Below are 24,422 nucleotides of genomic sequence, written 5' to 3'. Positions count from 1 at the left end.
ACACATTGTATTGGGTTTGCATGGCAAGGTTTTAGTCACAGGGTGTGGGGGGGCTGCTTCTGTGAGAAGCTGCTAGAAGCTTCCCGTGTCCAACAGAGACAATGAGAGCCGGCTCCAAGGTGGACCCGCTGTTGGCCAAGGCCAAGCCCATCAGCGATGGTGGTAGCGCCTCTGGGGTAACATAGTTAAGAAGGGGGGGAAAAAAACCTGCACAATTGCAGCTGGAGAGAGGAGTGAGAATATGTGAGAGGAGCAGCTCTGCAGGCACCAAAGTCAGTGAAGAAGAAGGAGGAGGATGTGCCCAGCGGGGTGATTCCCCTGCAGCCCGTGGTGAAGACCACAGTGAGGCCAGCTGTGCCCCTGCAGCCATGGAGCTCCATGGTGGAGCAGGTCTCCACCTGCAGCCCGGGGAGGACCCCACGCCAGAGCAGGGGGATGCCCAAAGGAGGCTGTGACCCCATGGGAAGCCCACGCTGGAGCAGGGTCCTGGCAGGACCTGTGGCCCCGTGGAGAGAGGAGCCCAGGCTGGAGCAGGTTTGCTGGCAGGACTTGTGACCCCCTGGGGGACCCAGGCTGGAGCAGCCTGTTCCTGAAGGACGGCACCCCAGGGAAGGGACCCAGGCTGGAGCAGTTTGTGAAGAACTGCAGCCCGTGGGAAGGACTCACGTTGGAGAAGTTCGTGGAGAACTGTCTCCCATGGGAGGGACCCCACGCTGGAGCAGGGGAAGAGTGTGAGGAGTCCTTACCCTGAGGAGGAAGGGGCGGCAGAAACAACATGTGATGAGCTGACCACAACCCCCATTCCCCGTCCCCCTGCGCCGCTCGGGGGGGAAGAGGGAGAGAAAATTGGGAGTGGAGTTGAGCCCAGGAAGAAGGGAGGGGTGGGGGGAAGGTGTTTTAAGATTTAGTTTTCACTCTCATTATCCTACTCTGATTTGTTTTGTAATAAATTACATTAATTTTTCCCCAAATTGAGTCTGTTTTGCCCATGACGGTAACTGCTGTCCTTATTTCGACCCACAAGCTTCTCATTACACTTTCTCTCCCCTGTCCAGCTGAGGAGGGGAGTGACAGAGCAGCTTTGGTGCGTACCTGGCATCCAGCCAGGGGTCAACCCACCACACACATATACAGCTCATAATAAAAAATAAGCTCTCTCTAAATGAATACATGCAAAGGAGATGTTTAAAAGCTCACCTTAATAATACCTTAGTCTCTTTTCTTGCTACTCACTTGCCTCTGGTTACATCATATTGTCCATATTCACCTCCATCCCTTTGAAATTATCTCTTTGTTTTCTCTCCGTGGTATAATCAGCTGGTTCACTGTCTGATATATACACTTTTGTAGCCATACTGTAATTGCTTGCTTTGTTTCTTGACTACTGTATGTGTCTTTTTTTTCTATTCAAACCTTGAAACAGCTGCCTGCCTCACTCACTGCGAGTCATCAAAGGAGCAAAAGATAGCTATCTGTATTAAATCCTAATGAGAATAAAAAAAAAAATCCACACCTCCTTATTTACTTCTGCAATGTAATTAGAAGTTCCAGTGAAACAAGTAACTATTTACAGAGAACTTGCGCATACTAAAGCGTGAGGTGAAATTTTTCATCAAGAGAGAAATATAATTAGCGTTACTTGAAATAGAAGGTGACAATGTAAGCAGCCCAAGAATATTAAAATTTTTGTGCAGTGACTAGATCACTTTATCCCTCTCCTAAATACAGACCTTTACAGCATGTGATTACTTTTGCTATTCTCATAATCCATTTGACTGAAGTAGCACTCTGCAAGCTACCTTTATTCATATAAAAGTGCTGTAACTACAAGTTGCTTCTGGTCATCTATATGTTTCTGTATCAGGGTCTGGCAGTTTCATATTATACTGTCATTTCCTCGTGTTTCTGTGTGCCTGTGACTTGCACATCAGTTGCTCTCTGACCAACTTCCACAAATTAGCCATTAACTCCTTTGATATTTGACATAAAAAAATAATTCTGACTATGCTCAGAATGTTTTCTGCTCACAGTGTATGCATTAAGGAGCCAAGTTCCTCGTTATGACTCAGGCTGGAGAGCTGGCTTTACCTTACAATGTTATTTTTAAAAGTTCTCTCTGTTTCCTCTGAAAATTTGCATGCAGTACCTCATAGTGAGAATAAGATTTCTCTGTGAAAACCGGCAGCATTCACAAAAGCAGCTGTATGGTTTCTGTGAATAAAACTTTTCGCTCCCCTCCTACAATTCTCCATTTCTAGAATTCTGCCAGGTGCAAGCAGTTCATCCTACGTGCAGAGAAGTGCCTCTGAGCATTTTCGTGGAACTAGAGGGTAAAGAGTTAATTAAGGTATGGAGTTCTTTAGATTTGTGCAAAACATTTGTTAAATATGAACTAGCTTTATTTAGTATCAAATGACCTACACTCCTGACTCAAAGATATTGGCTTGAACTATAGACAGAGACTGAAAGGTGAAAGACAGATGGAAGAAGAACAGTAAAAAAAAAGGGAAAGAAAAATAAGGAACGGGAGTTAGGAACAAATGGGGATGTAGTCTGAAGGTACATGTCCCTCTGACAGGGGCATAGCTTTCTGATGTCAACACAAGAATTTATGGTGGCAGTGGTCTCTAAATAAAGTCATAAGATGGCAAAACACAGATCTGAGATATGGTGTAGCACAGTTCCACAGAAAATCTAAGCCTTCTTCCCAGTTTACTTATTTTTCTTACCGCTTGCATAGCTTCATTTGCAAGAGCCTTGGCTTCCTTGGCAACTTTTTCAGCTTCATCTGTGTAATCCTTGATGTTAGTATAAGCATTGAAAGCAAGTGTGGCATTGAAGGAGAGGTTTTTGGCTTCAGCAAGGATTCTGTTGGGATAGGAAAAGTAAACACACCATTAAACCTGCTATCAGAGCTCAACAGAACATAGTATCCTATTTTTTCAAACCCAACAGCCTGTATTTCTAAGGCATTTCTTTAGAGAGCCATGCTACTTTTGAAATTTCAGGAGTTCTGGCATGATGCGTTTAATGGAATTCACATTTTATCCGTGCAGAAAAACATAAAAAACAATGTTCGCTAAAAGATGAGGTTCTGTGAGATAAAAACGGAACAGACACTGAGAAAAGATAGTGCGATGCTTAACACTATAATCCAGATAACATAGATTCATAATGTGGGTTTATAGGTTATGTGTTGATCCAGGCAACTCAATGAATTTTGCACTGTATGAATATGGGGGAATCATCACAGGCATGTTTTAAAGTAGACTCTCTGAACAACTAATTTCTTGATCTGGCTGCCAAACACAAAAATGCCAGGTTTGCAGGATATCTCACTGTCGAAGCCAAATCTAAGGGTTAATTTTTTTGACCAAAATAAAAAACATAAGCAAAAATGCTTCATATGGAATGGGGTGTATTTACATGAAATACTCCATTCTAATAACTATAAGTAGATTAGAAAGTAATTATAAACAAGTAATATTTCCTGGTGCAGGGACTGGACCTGACCTAACCCCCTTCCAGAGGAATTTCTAGCCAGCAGGCTGGAGAAATCACTTTTCTTGCACTCTCTCTGCATGATATATTCAAATGTTTTCTACAAAGAAGTACTGCACCTACAGAATTAACTTGAAGAGATCCATCTCAGTATACATTATGTCTGATGCCTATGATACTTTTCCTGAACAAAGGGTAAATGCACTAAAATTCCTGCTTGAACTGGACAAGAATGGATTTGAACTTGGATTTTTGCCTGTTTGGGAAATGCTCTAGCCATCAAGGTGTATGGCAATATAAGGGAGGCAGGGATTACTCCTGCTGGACCTGTTCCAGCTGGTATAAAATACTTAGTCATTGAGACAAGTGTGGAAGAAAGAGAAACTCATTCTCTAACCTGGTAATTATCTGTTCTCTGGGAAACTGGGGCAGCTGGGCTGCAATCCTCCCTTCAATGTGTACTTAATGATTTCCACAAAATGTAACAGGAAAGACAAAGGGGACAAAAGGTATGCTCCCTGGACTCCACATGTAGTTAATAGAGGGAGAGAGATTCCCTTTAGGCTTTTGCAGAAATAGCATGACTGAGCTGCCTCTGCATCACTCCTGGAAAAGCAGATCTCCTTCCTCAACTACAGACGGAGCTCACTAGGCTATAGCAAGTTTTTGTGATGCTCTGTTAGAGAAATGAGCAGCCCAGAATAGCTACCTAGCTAGTAGCTCTGGTACTACTTAGAAATATGGTTCAAGTCTCTTCTGGTTAGGAGGGAGCTGAACTGAATTTGCCAAATACCAATGATCTTCACTCATGAGCAGGCGATTAGCCATAAGGGAGAAACCTATACTAATTTCTCCCTGTATATGGGAAAAATAACATTTTTTTCTAGGTTAAATTAATGAACTCTTCCATGTTCTAACTCTCACGAGAACACTCTCAGCATCAATCATTATACTATTTGAGCCTTAGAAGGGGATTGGAGAGCAAGAGCTCTCCCTCAATTTCTCCTGTAAGACGAAATGGTATTTTTCAGCAAATTTAGTATTAACTGAAAGACACCCAAGTGCCAGTTGTGAAGATAGATAGATACATTTTTGAATTCCTAAGACAGATAGAGACTGCATATTCCTGTGAAGTATGACTGTTTAATGTCAGTGCATGAAGTAAACAGCTTTATCCTTATGCAGGATTACACAGCACTTTGGTATTTCTTTCTCCTTTGAAATTATGTATCCAACTGACCACATTGGAACTTTTAATTTTGAACAATTTGTTTTTAGATATAATTTTTAACGTTTTTGATTCTGCATTTTTTATTCTATATCTGGAGAAACTGAGGTTGATGTCCGGATCAGATAGAAGTATACACAGTGCTATATCACAGTGAATGCAACTCTAAACGTTACCCTAAGTTCCTTAAGGCCAAGCTGTCAACCTGCATTAAGACAGAAGCACATGAATGCACCCATAAAAAAGTCTATTTAGCATCATTAAAAAGCTCTATCTCAAAATATGTCTTGCCAACATTTTATTAAGGAGGCAAAATATTCTTTTCTGTCTACATTTTCTCTACTCTCCATGCCAATTTTCCATGTATTTGGATATTTATATATCCAAATATGAAACACATTCTTGTGATGTCATCTACTTTATCCTTCAACTGATCAGACATTGGCTGTATTTTTTGTGCCATGCCTTCTACATACTGAAAATGACAAAAGAAAGGCCTTTTAGTGGCTGAATGCAAGCACTCTGCAGCCCTTTAAATATGTATTTTCCTTGTGAGGTATTACCTAATAACTCACTTTGGATATTTATATAACTAACTTTGGATATTTATATCCAAATTCAGTACTGTGGTTGGATGTGACACTAGTCACCTACTTTAGGCCCGGATGTGCACCACAAAACTGATGTGTCCTACTCAGACAGTGCACATATCATTTACAAAAGCCACGTTTTCCTAGAAACAGTGCCCTTCAAATCCTTTTTTCTCAGGAAACCACAGCTATCATTTTATGTACTCCTCAAAACATAAATTAGACTGAATATTTAGAGTGGTGTGAGTACGCTGTATATGAAGCCAGTATTTTTAAAAGTATCAGACACTATCAGAGATAATTCTGTGCCTTTTCCTCAAAATTACAGATGCTGGTAAGAAAAAATGTATTAAGCACCTGCTCACAAGTCTTTGGGATATTAAATTCTTCAGGTAGATCTAAAAGATGCAAGAAGCAAAAAAGGAGCAAATTGTTGATGTTAAAAAAAAAAAATCTCTTTTATTCATGCAGTGCTTTTGAGAAAACAAAACTCTGAAGCTATGCTGGGGACAGGTCCAAGAGGCACAATATCCACAATCTATTTCTGAGTATTGCTATTGCAAATTATATAGATTTAGAAATTATATAAATGCAAAAAAAGGCAATAAAACAAAAGACACCTCCCTCTTCCCCCGACAAAACCCCAACAAACTCAGAACAAAACAAAAAACCCCACGCTTATCTTCTATTCTTTCCAGGAAACTATATTAATGATGAATTATAAAGTACCATTCTTCTGAAAGGGCATAAACCAAGGGCATTGCAATTCTCACTTATATTTAGGAATGTGACAGTGGTAAAGAGAAACTGGAATTTCTGTACTTAGATTTAAGCATTTTTGGTCCATGACACTTACCCATTTTGGGAGAGTGTTTTGAAACCACTAGAGGGATTACTGTCCATCACTATGAGGGATTTCTGACAGTAAACAAATTAACACCATGATAAACGTCTCCTACCACAATGGTCATCTTAAAAATACTGATTGTTTTTAACAAATGTTTATGCAAACACATAGTGGGCTCTGTAAGACAAAGTTCAATTTTTTTTCACATCAACATAGCAGTAAGCATATGGTAAATTAAACTGTGTTATGAGTGCATCTGAGGGCACTGCTTGCAGTTAATGCAAGAAAGACACACACAAATTAACCAACTGGATAGTTATACGCTCATATTGGAACACTGGTTATTTGTATACTCCCAGTAACACATATCAAAGCCTAAGAAGAATGCCCTTCAGTTTCTGTCAAGCAATTTTACAAATTGCTTCATGATTTTATCATTACCAATGAATGGCTGCCTTACCCATCCAGTATTGCAGATGATTCATTCAGCTGGGCTGCATGGTTCTCAGCTTGCAACACCTTTTCTGGAAGCATCCTGTCATGAATTTCTTGTGCTAAGTCATCTATTTTATCCTTCAGCTGATCAGACATTGGCTGTATCTTATCTGCCATGCTTTCTACATACTGAAAATGACAAAAGAAAGGCCTTTTAGAGGCTGAACGCAAGCACTCTGTAGCCCTTTAAACATGTATTTTCCTTGTGAAGTATTATCCCATAACTCACCCATGCATTAAGACTTCGGGGAACTAATATGGAAAGAATAAAGGAATGCCTGGACTGAAGAGTAGAGGAGAGACAAAACAATATTCCAACAGCTACTTGCCTCTTTTGAGCTTAGTAGAAGTTTTTATTTTACAATTAGGGAACTGCACAGTTTAAAAGTTTATAAACTCCAATTTGGATTTCTTTTCTAAATGTAGATGCCTACACAGTTACACTAAATTGTCATCGTACTCCACGATAATAACTAGCCAATGACAGAAGTTCCACGTTGCACGACCTTTTGAGTGACTCCAATTTTTTTTGCTTATTATAGTATCTTAATTAGAACTATACTTTTTGAAGACCTGCCATTCCTGTTCCAATAAGCCGTCTCAAAATGTTTCCTTTCCCATTTCTCCAAAAGGCATTTTTCCATTCATTATAATAATTTTCAATGAAAGATGGAAATATTTCCAGGACCAATGATATTTCAAGATTTTTTTTTTTCGTAGCTAAGGCACTGATCTCACACTCTGTTGATGAAACTTTTAAGGCAGAATTTTCAAAAACATTATGTAAAATGAGGGTGCAATCCTCTCCTGTCCCTGATCTATCTAGACTTAAAGTTGTTGCCACAAGCAACAAATTATTTCTGAAGTTTCCTCCTGATAAGCACACACAGTTTTTGTGCAGATAAATCTACATCTAGATCACAGAGTAACAGTGAGGTTGTGAATGGGTCTGCTGCATCTACAATTCTAAAGATAAAGTCAGTACCACAATCACAATATCGTTATTTATAAAAGCAGAGAGAGTCCATGAAAAATTATGAGCTAGCTCTTTATGTAATCCAATGAATCATTTAAATCTCCAAGTTAATAATTTTTATATACCAGATTAGCTTTTCTGCCATACAGCAATGGAAAAATTATTTCTTCCAATCAAATATTCCAACATCGATAAATAAAAAGAAAAATCAGGTGTTACTTTAATTATGTATTTTGCTTCCATAATGATGCTTTGTTGTATTAATTCTCAGATAAGGATGATAAAACACTCACCTCTACAGCTAAGCTGATTTCATTTGCAAGTTTGTTGGCTTCATTAAGGACATCATTCCCTTCCTGCAGGCTCTTCTCAACATCTTGTCTGCCATCTTCTACAGCTTGCTTCTTTTTCTATAGGACATGTTCACACAAAGAAAAATCTGAGTTGTTTACTCGAATGGGGATGCCAGTTCAAATACCAGCATCACAATACAAGACTGCATTTTGTCATCATGCCACAATGCCACTTCTGGAATCTCTGAGCTTTCAGAACAAAGACAGCGACAACAATAAAAAATGTATGATGTAAGACATCTTTTCCTTTTCCTCCTCTCCCCAGCCTTGTGTCCCCTTCCCACAGAGTAGGTTTTTTGTCACTCCAAAACAGAGGTAACTGACTGTAGTACAATTGCAAAATGAATCAGAAAGAAATGAGAAATCCTGATCTTTACCCAGATGTGCAAGTTCCTCATTTTAACAATTACCTTCTCTGGCTATGAAGGCAAAATTTATCAAAATATTCTGCTGCTTTCCTATTTACGTCCACTGGTGTTTCACCAACTACTGAATGTAAAATAAAAGATGATGGCTTGGTGCAACGTTAGGATTCTTGATTTTACAAGTAGTAAAAATACTGCATGTTGTGTAATAAGGACGGACTTCTGAATAGGGAATTGGTGATTTCTTGTGCAAGATCCATTGAGTATCACAGATTAGTTTGATAGGTGTCCACGGCATTCTAGTGTTAAGAGTACTGTGATGGCTTCTTGGTCAAAACAAGGTCAAAATAAAGCAAAAAAACTCTTGAAAACAACCAGGTGGGCAGGACTACCGGAAAGGATGCCTTCAGGCACTCTGATACTGTGACGTAGAGAATATTTTAAAAACTGAGAGAGCAGGTAATTTCTCCAACCTTTATCCATCCACTTTTGGAAAGAAAATGCACAGAATACCTAAGTTCTTTACAGCACTGTATTTCCTTAATTCAATCAAGCCCATAAGTATCTGCTGAGAATGGAGGTCTTGGAATTCTAACCTCATCATTCTACATGAGGCGAAAGCTCATCGAGATACAAACAGAGTCGAAACATTTATCTTCATTAGGTTTACTCTGCTCTTTATGTCTTGGTTAAATGCTTGTTAATGTACAGTATAATATGCTCTTTAAGTCTCTGCAATTTAAATTAAATCACAAGCAGACCCCTCTGCTTTGAGGGAGATAATTTATAATAGCTACTAACTACAAAGGATAGAGTTTGATTTATTACTCTGTAATATCCACATACCCCCTTCAGTCTTCTTCCCAGGGGCTGGAGAGGGAGATGAAAGTGTAAGTTTTCTTGGAGCAAATATATGACAGCAAAGTTTTTAACTGAACTCCTATTTAAATATCTTGAACACAGGATTTGAATTTTACATTATTATTTATACTGGGATGAATTTAATCTCCCCCAGGATAATAAATCCAATGTACCCTCCACTCAGTTCTTAAAAGCAGATATTATTTTGATAAAGCAGTGGAGCAATTCTACTTTTAAAACCTTTCCTCATTCTGAGGAACGTGTTTCCTTTCAATCACATCAGATACAGATATATCAGTTATACTAAAATAATATTTTTGTTTTGCTTATATTTTTGTTTCAAGATTTAATCATGCAATGTTTCAAACTTTGATCAGACTCCAAGTAATCAAGGAAACAATTTGTCAGCACTTACCTCTACCGTGGTCATATTTTTTTGGTTGACTGCAGATAAACTATCAGCCTCCCTAATTTTACTCGTAGCTTCTCTTAACAGATCTCGAGCATCATCAACTTTGGTGTGGTAGTTTGCTAGCTTGTCCCAGACCTCATTTTTGAGATCCTCATTTTTCTCACTGGGCTCACCAAATAATTTCTTCACCTTGTCCAAAAGATCTTCTGCGTTCCTGCAATACATCACCACCCATGAAGGCACTGAGTTCATGTTCCCTACACTGAATAATCTGAATAATCTTAATAACATGCAAATGAAATAGACTTCTAAATTAAATCTCAAAGCAACTTTCAAGAGAACACATGCTTAATAAAGTGAAACAACAGTTTCTCTTAAGTCCGTTCTTAAAGAGGTTCTTAAATGCCGGTAAGGTCCTACTTATGAAGTAGAAAATATTCAAATATTCTCCACTGAAGACTGTTTTGTCTTTTTTTTTTATATTGGTAAGTTGCCATTCTTGATATCTGACTAGTAAAGCAAGGTTTTCTGAAACATTTCAACAGTCAAAAAGATTTAATTAATTCACATTAATGTGACATGTGACACAAAGTTGTTTCCTACCTTGAACTGAGGGGGATATGTAGATATGCCTGATTTCAATCTGTCTTGGAGCAGACAAACTGCTTTAGAAAGTCAAAAATAATAAATATTTTCCTGTGAAATAAACAACCCCCAGGATCCTTGGATTTATGACTTCCAGTAGCTAAAGAATTTTGCTTATCTGAATTAAATTTTGGGATATTTTTAATGGACTTTGGCAACACAGAAATAAAAATTTCACATGTGTCTGCTTTTGGCAGGGGATACAATATTTCTTGATCATCAGAGAGCTGCTGCACCCATTTTTAAAGGATGAGAGTACTGGAGTCTTTTTGCCCCGTCATTTGTCTGCCCCATGATACCAAGCCATCGAATCAGTTTCATGTAATGAAACACCACTGCGATAATGCAATGGTAAGACAAGGACAGAAAAAAGACAAAAAGACCAAAAAAAAAAGAATCATTTCCAAAATGATGTTTTAGAGATAAAGAAAAATCCTATGTAAACAGGAATCTGTAGGATAGATAACACCTGCAGAAGAAATCTATCGCACTTCCACCTAGAACAGATTAAGTTTTTCTTCCTGTCTCATTTTGGCAATGTGTCTGAAGAAGCTGTGTAGAAAACAAGAACTGTATTTTCTGAAAAACACTGCAGTTTGTCCTGCCTATAGTCACTTCTATTAGAAACCTTCTAAAAATAAACACATAAATAAATGCACACACAAAAAAATCTGAGAGGTGGAAAAGATATGCTGCCACTGGGCATAATTTAGATGAAGGATCTGAACTGGAGCCAAGGAAAGCCAAATTATTACCTTAGATTTGGGATATTTCTGAGATGGATTTTTTCACCCATCTGCCCCGCCTTTGGCTTTGATAAAAAAAATTATTCATCTTGTGAATTTGCAACTTCTGAGGATGAGATATTTAAAAAAATTAAATCCAAGTATTGACACTCTTTCACAGAAGTGTAGAAAGGAATTCAGAATTTGTCCCATATGTCCTCGGTTGTTCTTTGTATAAGCAGCTACTGTCCTACACTTCTGGCAAATTTTGACACCTTTATGACTCTGCAGTACTGGAGGAACAGTACAAGACAGACGGGTTTCCTTTTTATGCCCTTGCCTCATAGCACAGTCCAAACTACCTATCTGTCGAGTAGTCTACCTCGAAACTCCTTATTGCTGCTCTAAAGTAACACTTCCATATTGACCTGTTGTGCATTTTTCCCTCTGCTCTAGCTAATCAAGTACAAGGCAATAAATTTGCTCCATGTAATTCCTTGCTTTATGTACCCGAACTGCTGTGTGACTGGACTGCACCACATTTCTTGAAATACTATCTTGTGCATTTAAGCCTTACTACTTTCACTGGATACCTTCCTAGAAAAAGAACTATACAGAATGCTGGAAGTGTTAGAAGAAACAATCTCAAGTCTGGCCTAACACCTGGAATGCTATGTGGTCTGGGTCCTCAAAATGGGTACCAAGGAACAAAAGAAATATTCGAAACTGATGACAAAATGATTAAAAAAACCTGTATCTATGTAAGAGTCTAAATATGTTAGAATAGTCCTATATGGAGAAGAAATGAGGACTATTACATCATGAATAGCATGGATAAGGTGATCAGCTGTCTGATGTCTCTCCAAATACAGAACTGAAAACATCAGGAAGCAATGTCAAAACACAGGAGGCTTCTCTTCAAACACTGTGTGGCTGAGTTATGCAATTCATTCTTACAGGAAACTAGATGATAGAAGTTCACAGTGGCTCAAAAGCCACTGTGGGAAATAAATGAGGGAAAAAGCTGCACATGTTAAGAGAAGTTTTGCCATCTATGAAAGCAAGAAGACTTTACTTCTTTTGCGTTCTTCATTAAACTTTTGAGAATTCACTGAAAACATAGGAGAGGTAAGAAGAATCCACTGACTCTTGTCATTCTGTTCTTGGATGAAATCCTGAAAGCAGAATACAATCACTGCCAAAAGACATCTCACCGAAGAGTAAACATGATTAACTACTTCAAAGCGATCATGAGACTTGCAGAGGTATTCAAAACTAGATATTTCTAAATGACTATGTAAGAATACATGTCAGCATAGTGAACAACACACGTGTGCACACACATAGTTTTAAGAATGATTAATTTTTCTTCAACCTTTTTCTTTGCAGAATGTATCCTATCCACTATCTTACTACATTACTTAAGTAGTTTTAAGACATTTTTCTTTAAGAGGCAGTACTTTATAAAAGAGTTTCAGAAAACATTATCTAGGGACATTTCCTCCCCACCCTGTAATCCACAGTGACTAATCTTCCTTCTGTTGAATTCACTGCCAGAATTTCTTGGATCTCAATGACTGCCTATGAAGAGGTAATCCTATCCTTAAGATAAAGCATACAACTTTGAAATCAGTGAGTATATTCATGTATTTCTTATTATCAAGAAATGAAAATACTCACTTTGCATATTTCAGGGAGAATGGTATAAGAGAGAGAAGTTCTTTCCCTCAAAAAAGCCCTACTGCATTTCCCACCCTAGCTTTTTAGGCTAGACTAGGAAAGGGTTTCATGCTAGTCTGACAGTTTCATGTTGGCTGTAGCATTTGAGGACTAAGAACACTTTGTTTGAAAGGCCTCCCCCAAGTCCGTCCTAAAATAGCAGGCAGCACTTTCAGAGGTTTGGCTAAATTTTTCTCATCCCCACTTTTTCCTGGTTTATTTCTATATGTGAGTGGAGAAGGGATAGAAGAGGCTCAGTGGAATCAGAAGAAAAAGCAATAAAACAGTGATGAAAAGTAAGTCTGCAATGTATCTTTTCTCAAGAGAAAAGAAAGCAGAACTATCAGAATTATGGGCAGCATGTGTATTTGTAATTATGTACTGGTAGGATTTTCAGAAAATGATCAGGTTTATGAAGTGTAAGATAAGCAGTGCAAATCTAATTCTATATGGCTTGGTATTCTCAGCTAAGCTTGTATTCTATTTACGTCTCCTTACAGCATGCATGCACCTGATAACTGTCATTTTCAGGCCTGAATACCTCTATCCCAGACAGTTTTTTGAGCCATCACAACTTCAATGGACCACATAGCTGCTCAGCTGGATTACCTACTAGTTGTTTGCTATGGTGAAGTGCTAAGCAAAGCCTAGCTCTAGGAATATGCCTTGTATGACTGATACAGAAGCAACAGACTACCAGAATTTTAACCTCAAGCCAAGTATTCTTCTGTATCAGGTAAGTTTTTGGCATTTTGCAAAATGCTTTATAAAGAGCTGCCAATGTATTTATATTTTTTTTTTTTTTTTTACAGATAGCTGAAAAAACAAATCTTGGGCTTTTGAACTGTGCCGCGAAGTTGGAATATTCTGATCTACACTATTCTATATAGGGCAAGATACATTGTTTTGAATGTCTATGCTACTGGACAATTTTGCAGACAGATAATGTTTTTATTAGACCAATTAGTTTCCCAGAAAAAAACCCAAGCTTCTAGACAAGCTTTTTAGTACAAAAGCCATTCATCAGGTCTGAAGCAGGAGCTAAAACCAGAGAAAAATTGCTTAGAATTCGATTAGAAATGCTGCTGGTTCCTGTGAGGCACAGAAGTAATTTCCTAGAGATTGCTTTCCACATGCGTAAGCATTTTCAAAAATGCAAATGCTACATTAACAGATATAAAGTATTAGACTTTTCTTCCCTTTCCATTTCTGTAAGACCCAGCTTGAAAACTTGGTTGGAAAAGATGACAATCACATATACAAGAGCCAGTTATTACCACTCGGTGGTTGAAGACTGAGGTCTTTCTACTCACTTTAACTCATCTTGAGCTATTCTTTCTTGCATATTCAGCTTTCGACTTCTCAACTCTGCGATCATTCTGTCAGCCTCACTCTGCAGTTGTGGAAGATTCTTCTCCAAAGTCTCATCTTTGGTTCTGAGTGTCTCGTTCAGTTTTATAGCATCTTCATTTGCAGCTGCAGGGGGCCAAAAATATTTATGTAGTGAGTTAGTAATTAAAAACAACAGAGAGGCTTTAAGCATCTGCCCATCAACTCAACCAGCAAGTGGAATGCAAATTACGCTGGTTATTCCTGCTGTGAAATATAAAGGATGGTTAATCCAATGATCAATAACAAATGAGAATATGTTATATATTTCATCAAACCTTTTATTATAGGTCACTTTCAAGCACAGTAATTAAAGTAAAGAAGTCTTTAGATCCAGTATAAGAAATACATGCTCCCCTCCTCTTCCCCCGAAAGAAAGAAAGAATTTGCACTGAACCTTCAAAACAGCAGACAATAACCTGATATATTGCTCACAGAATTAAGTAGCTTACAGTACAAGCAATGAGAATCAGATTTAGAATACTTTTTGAGAACTTCAAAGTATGTCATTTTTAGACAGACTTAACAGTGATAGGAAGAATAAATGACTGGGAAATCTGGGGAGAAGAAGGAGAGAGAAGAAGTAAAAGATACCCACAAATGTCTAAACCTGCTCATGTGTTTAGAAGCAGATACCCAGAAATGGAAAATATGGGTATGAAGATTGGAATACATAATGGTACACTGTAAATGTATTATGTGTTTGGAATAGCTGAATTATTCCTAACTGATGAAGCTGTACACATGGTATCATATTAAAGGACTGACTAAAATCCTTCTGCCATAGCACACCATAACATATTAGAAAATACACTTGCAGAAGCAACTAGGTCATTTAAAACAATCAGTTCTATCTTCAATTTTAAAAAGTACTGCTGCCTTTCCATAGGCACAGGGCTCCCAAATAATTGATTTCTCCAAAATAGCACAGTTCCTGGTCGCATATTCTTCTGAATATTTTAAATTAAATTTTTAATTGAAGAAATGAAAATCTGTCTTCCAAAATTCAAATAAATAACTATTTAATCTACACATCGTGTAGGTTTAGAGCAAATTATGAAGAAAATTCTAATCCAATGATGTCTTTGATTTGCTGGTGAGAACTGAGATTTGGATCTTTAATCAAGAGTGCTTATGCGTGGCATAGTGAGGACTGGAAAAAGACTACACTTTGCTTAAATGGATCACGGATCGCTTCTGTGCATTATGCTATGTATCATTACTAAGTTACTGAAGGCTGGAAATAGGCATATATTAATTTTTTTAAAATCTGGAATAAGTAAATAGTCATTTAACCTCCCTGAGTATTTACCTTAAAAGAGAAAATGGATATGTTATCACAGCTTTTATTAGGTTCAGGAAAATTTATACCTAGCTTTATCTTTCTCCTCCATCCTCCTCTTCTCATAACAATCTTTACTTTCTAGTCTTAGTATACTGCAAATTATCACAGTCTAGTGGTGGTAAAAGATTTGGATGCACTGACGCAGACGAACACAATGAAGTGCAAAGCTGGGGAAATTCCATAGTTAAGAGGAAAAACTAGTTACAGGTACTCAGAAGTCCAGGAAGTCAGCAATCAGTTGAGTAGAAATGGATCAATGGTCACAGTATCTTCATTCCAACAAACCGCTACAAACCTCTCACTTGTAATAAGGAGTTCTTGTGGCTCTAAGAACTCCTTAATTCCCTGATGTTTAGGCAGGCATCCGTCAGATCTACGGATCTGTAGTTCTGAGCACCGCCATTGTCAAGTATTACCTTCAGTAATGGAAAGAAATAGGTCCTTTTGTGGCATTTCACCCAAAAGTAGTTGCCTACCAGCAACAAGTACTAGGGAGCTCAAGGACACAGATACAGACCTGCATTCCTAGAGACCCAAAGCGCCATAACTTTCAGAAATCTGTAATCTATCAATGGGAGACGAGGAATGGGCATAAAGAATTCTTGCAAACCGGTTGGCTGTCTCAATCAGAACATCATGAGTGGACACAAAGTCTTTAAGGAACATCCTGGCAATGTCTCATAGGTCAAAAAGAGCAGACACAAAGAAGGTATAGGGCCAATATGCACTTAAAATGCCGTCAAATTTTAAAATAGTCTAGGAAAGGCTCCAACATAATGTCAAAGTTTATTCTCAGTTTTTGAAATACGGTGATCTTGAACAGGGAGACAACTGAGGATGGCAATCAGCAGTAAGGATATAGAAATTATTACAGTCAGAGGAAGAACATTTTGAAGAACTCAAGCTGGAGTGGCCAAAGAACTACCATTTTAGAAACTGGAAAGAACTGGTGCATGACATTGCAAATCCAGAAAGAAGACTGACTGAGAACAAGCAAATGTAGTGCCTGTTTTGGAGGAACAGGAATTCACAGAATCACAAAATCGCAGAATCGTTAAGGTTGGAAAAGACCTTTAAGATTATAAAGTACAACCATCAACCCAACACCACCACGCCCACTAAACCATGTCCCAAAGTGCCACGTCCACACATTTTTTGAACAATTCGAGTGATGGTGACTCCACCACCTCCCTGGGCAGCCTGTGCCAATGCTTCACCACTCTCTCAGTAAAGAAATTTTTCCTAATATCCAACCTAAACCTTCCCTGGCACAACTTGAGGCCATTTCCTCTCATTCTGTCTCTAGTTACTTGGGAGAAGAGACCAACACCCATCTTACCACAACCCCCTTTCAGGTAGTTGTAGAGAGAGATAAGGTCTCCCCTCAGCCTCCTCTTCTCCAGACTAAACAACCCCAGTTCCCTCAGCCGCTCCTCCTAAGACTTGTGCTCCAGATCCCTCACCAGCTTCGTTGCCCTTCTCTGGACACGATCCAGCACCTCAACATCCTTCTTGTAGTGAGGGGCCCAAAACTGAACACAGTATTCAAGGTGTGGCTTCACCAGTGCCGAGTACAGGGGCACAAAGGCCTGAGAACTTGATTTGGAAGGAAGTGGAAAACAGGATGTGCAAAAAATGAACATTTTTCTCTTTTTTCCCAAAAGTAGCACATGTCAGACTATACAGTTTAATAGCAAATCCAGCTGAATATTTTCATTCATCATCCTGGGGAAAAAAAAAAAAAGTAGTATACTGAGTAAATATGCTTATGAGGAAAAGTTGTAAGAGAGTCTTAGTAGAGAAGGATTGGAATACTGTGCAGAAAGAACTGGGTGACCTTCAAAACTGAAGTAATCGGACTGGAATGAGATTTAGCAGTAGAAAATATAAGGTGGTGAACTAAACAACAACAGGAATTTCAGCTGTAATCTATGGCTCTGCCAGTTAGATATGAGGTATGAATGAGAACAACATAGCCATATTATGAATCTCCAATGGCACCCAGCTGTGAAATAAAAGGAAATGCTATCCCAGAATATATTAGGAGAGCTGACATAGGCAGGTTTTACTGCTACTGAAGTGCAAGACACTGAAACAACCTCATTTCAGTGACGCTTACCTCATTACCAATTGTTACCTATGCTCAGGAAAGATGACCCTACTTTTGAATAGAGGAAAGGAAATTATATGAGATCTGGGAGAATACGCTATAAGGTGTTTTAGTCTAGAAAAAAGTGGGCTGAAAGGGAATAGGATTCCTCTCTAGAAACATAGTTGGGGGTGGCGGAAGAAGGAGAAGCACTAGGGAGAGGAAAAAATCTATTTGAACTAAACAAGGTTGGCAAAAGAACACATGATGATAAACTAAACATCAGTATTTTTAGCTGGAAATGAGAAGGTTTGTAGTTATGCAGAGTTCTGAAAGTGTCTGTATTTGTGGGAACTTCTTTGAAGATGAGGGTTAGAAAGTTTATGATAGCAGGGGAGTGGATGCAGCAACCCAGGAGGTATCTTTCAGTCCTGTGCTCCTATATTTCATATATTCCTAAAATGTTAACTTGGCCACTAGGCAAACACATTGATTTTAAAGTTTTTGTCTAATTCTAAGATGCTGCATAAATTTATTTCACACCCTCAATGTCTTCTAACTCTCTATTTCCTATTGCTAAGCCAGTTTGAGGAAACTTTTGTTTGGGTTACAAACACTGGGCATAAACTTAGTGGAGCAAAAAATTGGTTTAGCCCTTGTCATCCCAAATTCATCTTGAAATATGAAGAACCTGGTCTTATGTTTAAAAAACTTCTTGAAGACTTGCTTACTTATTGCTTTTCCCACATTTATTTCATGTTGAAGTTGCACATACTAAAGACATCCTAAATTGCTATTCAGTTCAGCTACAGGGCATGTACTGGGATGTGTTAAATGAAAGGCAATATAAAATGTAAGCGATAGCACTTGGACAAAAGTGGAAGCTTTCCTTTTCAATGACATGGACCTTCAGAAGAGTAACTACTGAAATCAGTACTGTAGTGGGAGTTATGAGGAAGAAAGATAAATATTTTTCAAGTAAAAAACCTGCTTGTGATTGCCAACCATTTATACATTTTCAGCCATTATCTTACTTAATAGCTTCATGCAATCATAGAATCATAGAATATTTGGGTTGAAAGGGACCTTTAAAGGTCATCTAGTCCAATCCCCCTACAGTGAGCAGGACATCTTCAACTAGACCAAGTTGCTCAGAGCCCCGTCCAACCTGGCCTTGAACGTTTCCAGGGATGGGGCATCTACCACCTCTGTGGGCAACCTGTGCCAGTGTTTCACCACACTCACTCTGAAAAATTTCTTCCTTCGATTTAGTTGAAATCTACCCTCTCTTAGTTTAAAACCATTACCTCTTGTCCTATTGTGATAGGGCCTGCTAAAGTCTGTCCCCATCTTTCTTTTAAGCCCCCTTTAATTACTGGAAGGCTGCAAGAAGGTTTCCCTGGAGCCTTCTCTTCTCCAGGCTGAACAACCCCAACTCTCTCAGCCTGTCCTCATAGCAGAGGTGTTCCATCCCTCTCATCATTTTTGTGGCCCTCCTCTGGACCCACTCCAACAGGTCCATGTCTTTCCTCTGCTGAGGGCTGCAGAGCTGGAAACAGTACTCCAGGTGGGGTCTCAGCAGAGCAGAGCTGAGGGGCAGAATCACTTCTCTTGACCTGCTGCCCACGTTTCTTTTGATGCAGTCCAGGATCCAGATGGCCTTCTAGGCTGTGAGTGCACATTGCTGGCTCATGTCCAGCTTTTCATCCACCCGTACCCCCAAGTCCTTCTCGGCAGGGCTGCTCTCAACCCCTTCATCCCCCAGCTTCTACTGATATGGGGGGTTGCCCCAACCCAGCTGCAGGACCCTGCACTTGGCCTTGTTGACCTTCATGAGGTTCACACAGGCCCACTTTTCCGGCTTGTCCAGGTCCCTCTGGATGGCCTCCCATCCCTCAGGCATGTCAACCGCACCACTCAGCTTGGTGTCATCTGCAAACTTGCTGAGGGTGCAGTCGATCCCACTGTCCATGTCATTGATGAAGATATTAAATAGTACTGGTCCCAATACGGACCCCTGAGGGACACCACTCATCACTGATCGCCATGTGGACATGGAGCCGTTGACCACTACCCTCAGCTTGCAACCATCTAACCAATTCCTCATCCACCCAACAAATCCATCTCTCTGCAATTGACAGAGAAGGATGTTGTGTCAAAGGCCTTCCAGAAGTCCAGACAGATGGCATTGGTATCTCTTCCCTTGTCCACTGATGTTGTCACTCTGTCATAGAAGGCCAGTAGGTTGGTCAGGCGGGACTTGCCCTTGGTGAAGCCATGGTGGCAGTCTTGACTCATCTCCCTGTCCTCCATGTGCCTTAGCATAGCTTTTAGCAGGATCTGTTCCATGATCTTCCCAGGCACACACGTGAGGCTGACGAGTCAGTAGTTCCCAGGTTCCTCCTTGCTACTCTTTTTAAAAATGGGTGCAATGTTTCCCTTTTTCCAGTCTCCAGGGACTTCACCTGACCACCAGGACTTTTGAAAGATCATGGGGAAGGGCTTGGCAACTACATCAGCCAGTTCCCTCAGGACTCTGGGATTCATTTTGTCAGGTCCCATAGACTTACGCATGTTCAGGTTTGTCAGGTGGTCACGAACCTGATCTTCTCTTACAGTGGGTGGGACTTTGCTCTTGAATGTCCCCATCTTGCAGTCCATCCCCTCGACAGGTGCAGTAAGAGAGACTGGCAGTGAAGACTGAAGCAAAGGAGTCGTTGAGTACCTCAGCCTCCTCCTCATCCGTTGTTACCAGTTTGCCAGTCTTGCTCATCAAGGGGAGTGCGCTTTCTTTGACCTTCCTTTTCTGGCTAACATACCTATAGAAGCCCTTCTTATTATTCTTTGCATCTTTGCATCTTACTATTCTTTGCAATATATAGGTCTTGCTTCTCAAAACCATCTACAATACTTTTGCTCATAAGTCTTTACCGCATTTGAAAGTGCAGTGATTCAACTTGTAGAAGAAAGAGAGCTGGATCCATGCCACTACTTATGTAGGGTTAGGAGTCACTTGTAAATTCCAAGCAGCTGATGCTCATTAACAACCAGCAGTAATGTATTTTTGAAGTCATTTCGGGGAATTAAGATGAAGTGTTAATGTACCAAGTGCTAAAATTACATCAAGTTTTTTTTACTAATACATGTATTCAACTGCTTTGAAAATAAACAAAAGCTAAGCCCTGCTAGTTACTTCACCATAATAGCTTTTCTTCAAACAACCACAAAAATCCTGAAGAAACACTGTCAATATTCTGCTAGTCTTTGTTCATAATTACCAATGCACTTTTTATATAAACTGCATCTGTAGATTGCAAAAAGTCAGAAGATAGTTGACTGTAGTTTCTTCATTCAACATTTAAAGTACATCACATTTCTCAGTGAATAAACTCTTCCTCACTGTCTCTCAGACCCTATTCCCCACCATACTTCAGTTTTCTTGAGAAACAGTTGGCATATTTTTCTTTTTCCAATACCTTCAGCAGCTTGGAGAATGCCTTTGACGAACTGTCCAAGAGATTTCGCTCTGTCATTAGTCCTCTCAGCATCCTGCCTGGTTTGTTCACCATCTGCCGTCACCTTGGTAGCCTAGTGATCCAAATTCAGGAAACATATAATTAACAAATTATATGAAACAGGACAAGGCTGTGCTATGCTATATTCCTACTGGCTGAACCTATGTCCAAAACTTTCCTCAGGCAAAAGGCAATCAATGAATTATTGATCAGGTGCATGGGAAATGACATGTTCTGTTCAAGTAAACAATTAAATTTTATTACCTTTTCCTTTAAATGGAAATTGTAAGGTTTTATTTTAGGCTCTTAGAAATCCTAGTTGTGTGCAACAGCACACAAAGGGAAACAGGATGAAATTATTCACTGAATTTGCTTGAAGAAACGTTGTTTGGAACCTTTTAACAGATTCTTCAGGGAATACTTTCCATAGTTTCACAATTGTGCACTTTTCGATTGACAAAGTGCAGCAGATATCATGACCTCTTTACTTGCTCCCCTGAGGCGTTCTCAAAAAGACAGTTCATGCCAACAAGCAAGAAGAGTTTTAAATAAATACATTAATTAAACCAAGAAAAAAAATTGGATTTTTTCAGCTCTAATGCTTGAAGTTATTTGTTTATAGGATATTGGGGTGCTCAGTAAAATTTTAGCTTTGTATAACTAAATGTTTTATAATTTTATTTAATCACAGCAGCAGCAGGATGAACACAGATGTCTACCATAGACCTGAAAAACATGCTAAGGAAAGGAGTCATCTTAAGACATTTTGCATAGCTCTCAAGGTCTCTATTTACAAAATGGACCAATTTTTATTACAAAGCAGCTGACCATTTCAAGCAACAAAGCCTGTCAAACTGTATTGTAAAGCAAAAAACCCTCAGTTTTTTCTTTGGGGATTGCATTCCCAAGAAATGTCTCAAAGCAGGGCATTATGATCTTTCCAGTCTGTGGTAAATGGCTAGAAGGTCAATAATTCAAAATGAGTTTAGGTTTTCTCTGACTTGAGCTGTACAAGTGGTTTTCTCAGTTACAAAAACCCCACACATATTTCAATAATAGTCAAAGAGAAATAGTATCACTTTAACACATTTATTTGTGCCTGATTAGTTTCTAGATGGAAGCCCTCAAGATACATCAGGACAGCTGGGTTTCTGAAATGAAATCCCTGGCATTATTATACCACTTACAGATTTGATCTACATCAGAGTAGTTACTCTGAAAATTATTTATATGAAAATGTTTCAGGTAAATAGAATTATACAGGAAGAATTAAGAGCCCATACTGGAGCTGGTTCTATTTCATCCCTATATCAGCAGAGGAACACAGCTTTTCACATTTGTACAGCTTTAATCATTCTGTTGGTTTCTTCTTCTAAGATTTACAAAACCCCTTTACTTGCCTGGATACAGAATTGAAATATTGTCACAGTGAGCTGTAATAGGCAATTGGGATAGGAAAAAGGCAAAAATACAGAATGATCTTGATGGACCACTGCTCTAACTCAGCTTGGCGTTTCTGATGTCATTTAGTTCGTGATGCAATTGAGAACTACCTTATTATTTGTTGTCAAATCTTTCACAATCAGCCTTTTATTCTCTGGGTTTTATGTGCTTGGAGTTTTCGTATTCACTTTTATTATATTCTATAATATTTCTAAGTCCTTTACTACAAATGTTGTTTTATAACTTGCATATACTTAGTTTTGGTTACTTTTTCCACATTCATGTTAATTCCAATTGACCACTTTAACCTCTCAATATTTATGACTGAATGCAATGTATTACATTTTTGTGCACATTAATCTGTCATCGAACAGTTTTCATTTCCTCTTGGTGACAGTTCTCTTTAGTACTTAAATTCAGCTCCACTGAAGGCTTTCTGTATTTTGCCATAATTTGCTTTGCTGAAAAATAACCTTTCGCTTCATTACCTGGTCCAGCTTTAACTCCATAAACCAAATTAATTGGCAAACATCCTTCGTATTGTACCTAGCCACTCCATAGCTAATTAAATGTTTCCATTTGTTAATGAAGTCCTCATTTTCTATATATTCAGTTTACTACAGTTCACCATTTCTATATGGTCAGTCTTCAGCATCCCCCAACAGTTTAAAGAGGCACAACAATCTCTTCCTGGGGGAGCAATAACGGTCAGAAACACTGGACTTAGAGCAAAGGTTTGGAATGAATCTTCAAGAAGTCTGACCAAAAAGAAGACTTTTTGGCATAAGGAAGATCCCTGACATGTAAATATAGTAAAGAAAGTATCTGAGATCAGTGAACCTGCTTTGGTGATGTTCATATTTTGTACTTAGTGATGAAGGTTCCATGGAAGGCCTTGTCCCAAGCTGAAGACTATTAGCCACTTAGCAACTTAGATTATTAGCAAGTATTAGCAATTTTGTTTTTCTTTTGTTTGTGTGTTTAGTCTGAGGTCTTAATCAAGCCATAATAAACTCCTCTGGAGCCCTACAGGAATTTCTTCAGCTAGTGAGCTGCAGACCCCAGAAGGAGGAGTAAACAGAGTCCTCATGATACAGATGGAAGTTCTTGGTTTTCCCTCCAAATGCTTCCAACTATTGCAAACTAAGTTGCCTCTGCTACTACTTCCAGAAATTTCTGAGCTTGAGAAATTCAGTGGTATGGGAGAAATGAAAAAGTTTACAAACTCAAAAGAAGCATTTTAGTCAAGAGGAGTGAGTCTGATCCTTGTCTTTCTTGAAGGCTCTGAAGGTATCTATCTAGAAGGGAAGAGAGGGTTTTGACTGAAAGCAGTGAATTGAAAGAAAGTGAAGAGTCTGAGGTCTGGGCTCTGGTGGTAGATGTGGGAATATGCACGCAAACATGTAAGAAAATAATTAGTGAAAGAAAGACATAAGGATCTTCTGTATACCAGAGTGAATGACGGAAAGAGTATGATGGGAAAAAAGAAAACAGAATGCTGCACTAATGTAAGAGATCACTAATTGAAAAGAGACCACAAGGAAGCAAAAACCCCAAAGATTTTGTAGTTACTAAATACTATTGTCTTCTACATTTTATCTTAAAATGGATTGATTTTTTTTTTCCCATGGAAACAGACTGCTCACCAATCCTCATGAACCTTTTTCTTCATCACTAGTGATTTCACTTTGAAAATTTAATGAGCCTGCAAATCAGATACAGGGAAAAACTTTGCTACCTATGCTTGTACCATGTGCCCTGAATCTTAGCCATTATGTGGGTATGAGCGAAATCTTCATTTGGAAATGAGACTTGAACGCACTACATGAGGACACACTCTTCTTTTTGGAACATTACTCCTATTTACACAGAAAGAGAAGAATAGGTGTTGCCACCAGTTGCCAGTCCCCCAAAAAACCCAATG

At 38.9% G+C, this 24,422-nt stretch overlaps 1 protein-coding gene across 1 annotated transcript in view; it reads right to left on the bottom strand.

The window, feature by feature from the left end:
* LAMA2 (laminin subunit alpha 2) overlaps positions 1-24,422 on the bottom strand; it is a 291,049-nt gene that overhangs the window by 69,265 nt on the left and 197,362 nt on the right. The window contains exons 34-39 of the mRNA XM_081997942.1: positions 21,017-21,128; positions 14,031-14,193; positions 9,632-9,842; positions 7,931-8,047; positions 6,627-6,790; positions 2,730-2,868 (exon numbers count right to left, since the gene is read on the bottom strand). Coding sequence (XP_081854068.1) covers positions 2,730-2,868; positions 6,627-6,790; positions 7,931-8,047; positions 9,632-9,842; positions 14,031-14,193; positions 21,017-21,128 — 906 coding nt within the window. The remainder of the gene's footprint in view (positions 1-2,729; positions 2,869-6,626; positions 6,791-7,930; positions 8,048-9,631; positions 9,843-14,030; positions 14,194-21,016; positions 21,129-24,422) is intronic.

Source organism: Phaethon aethereus (genome assembly GCF_964289735.1).
Source record: "Phaethon aethereus genome assembly, chromosome: 3".
Taxonomy (NCBI): Eukaryota; Metazoa; Chordata; class Aves; order Phaethontiformes; family Phaethontidae; genus Phaethon; species Phaethon aethereus.
Note: the sequence above shows the minus strand (reverse complement) of the source record. Positions and strands in the feature narration are given on the sequence as shown.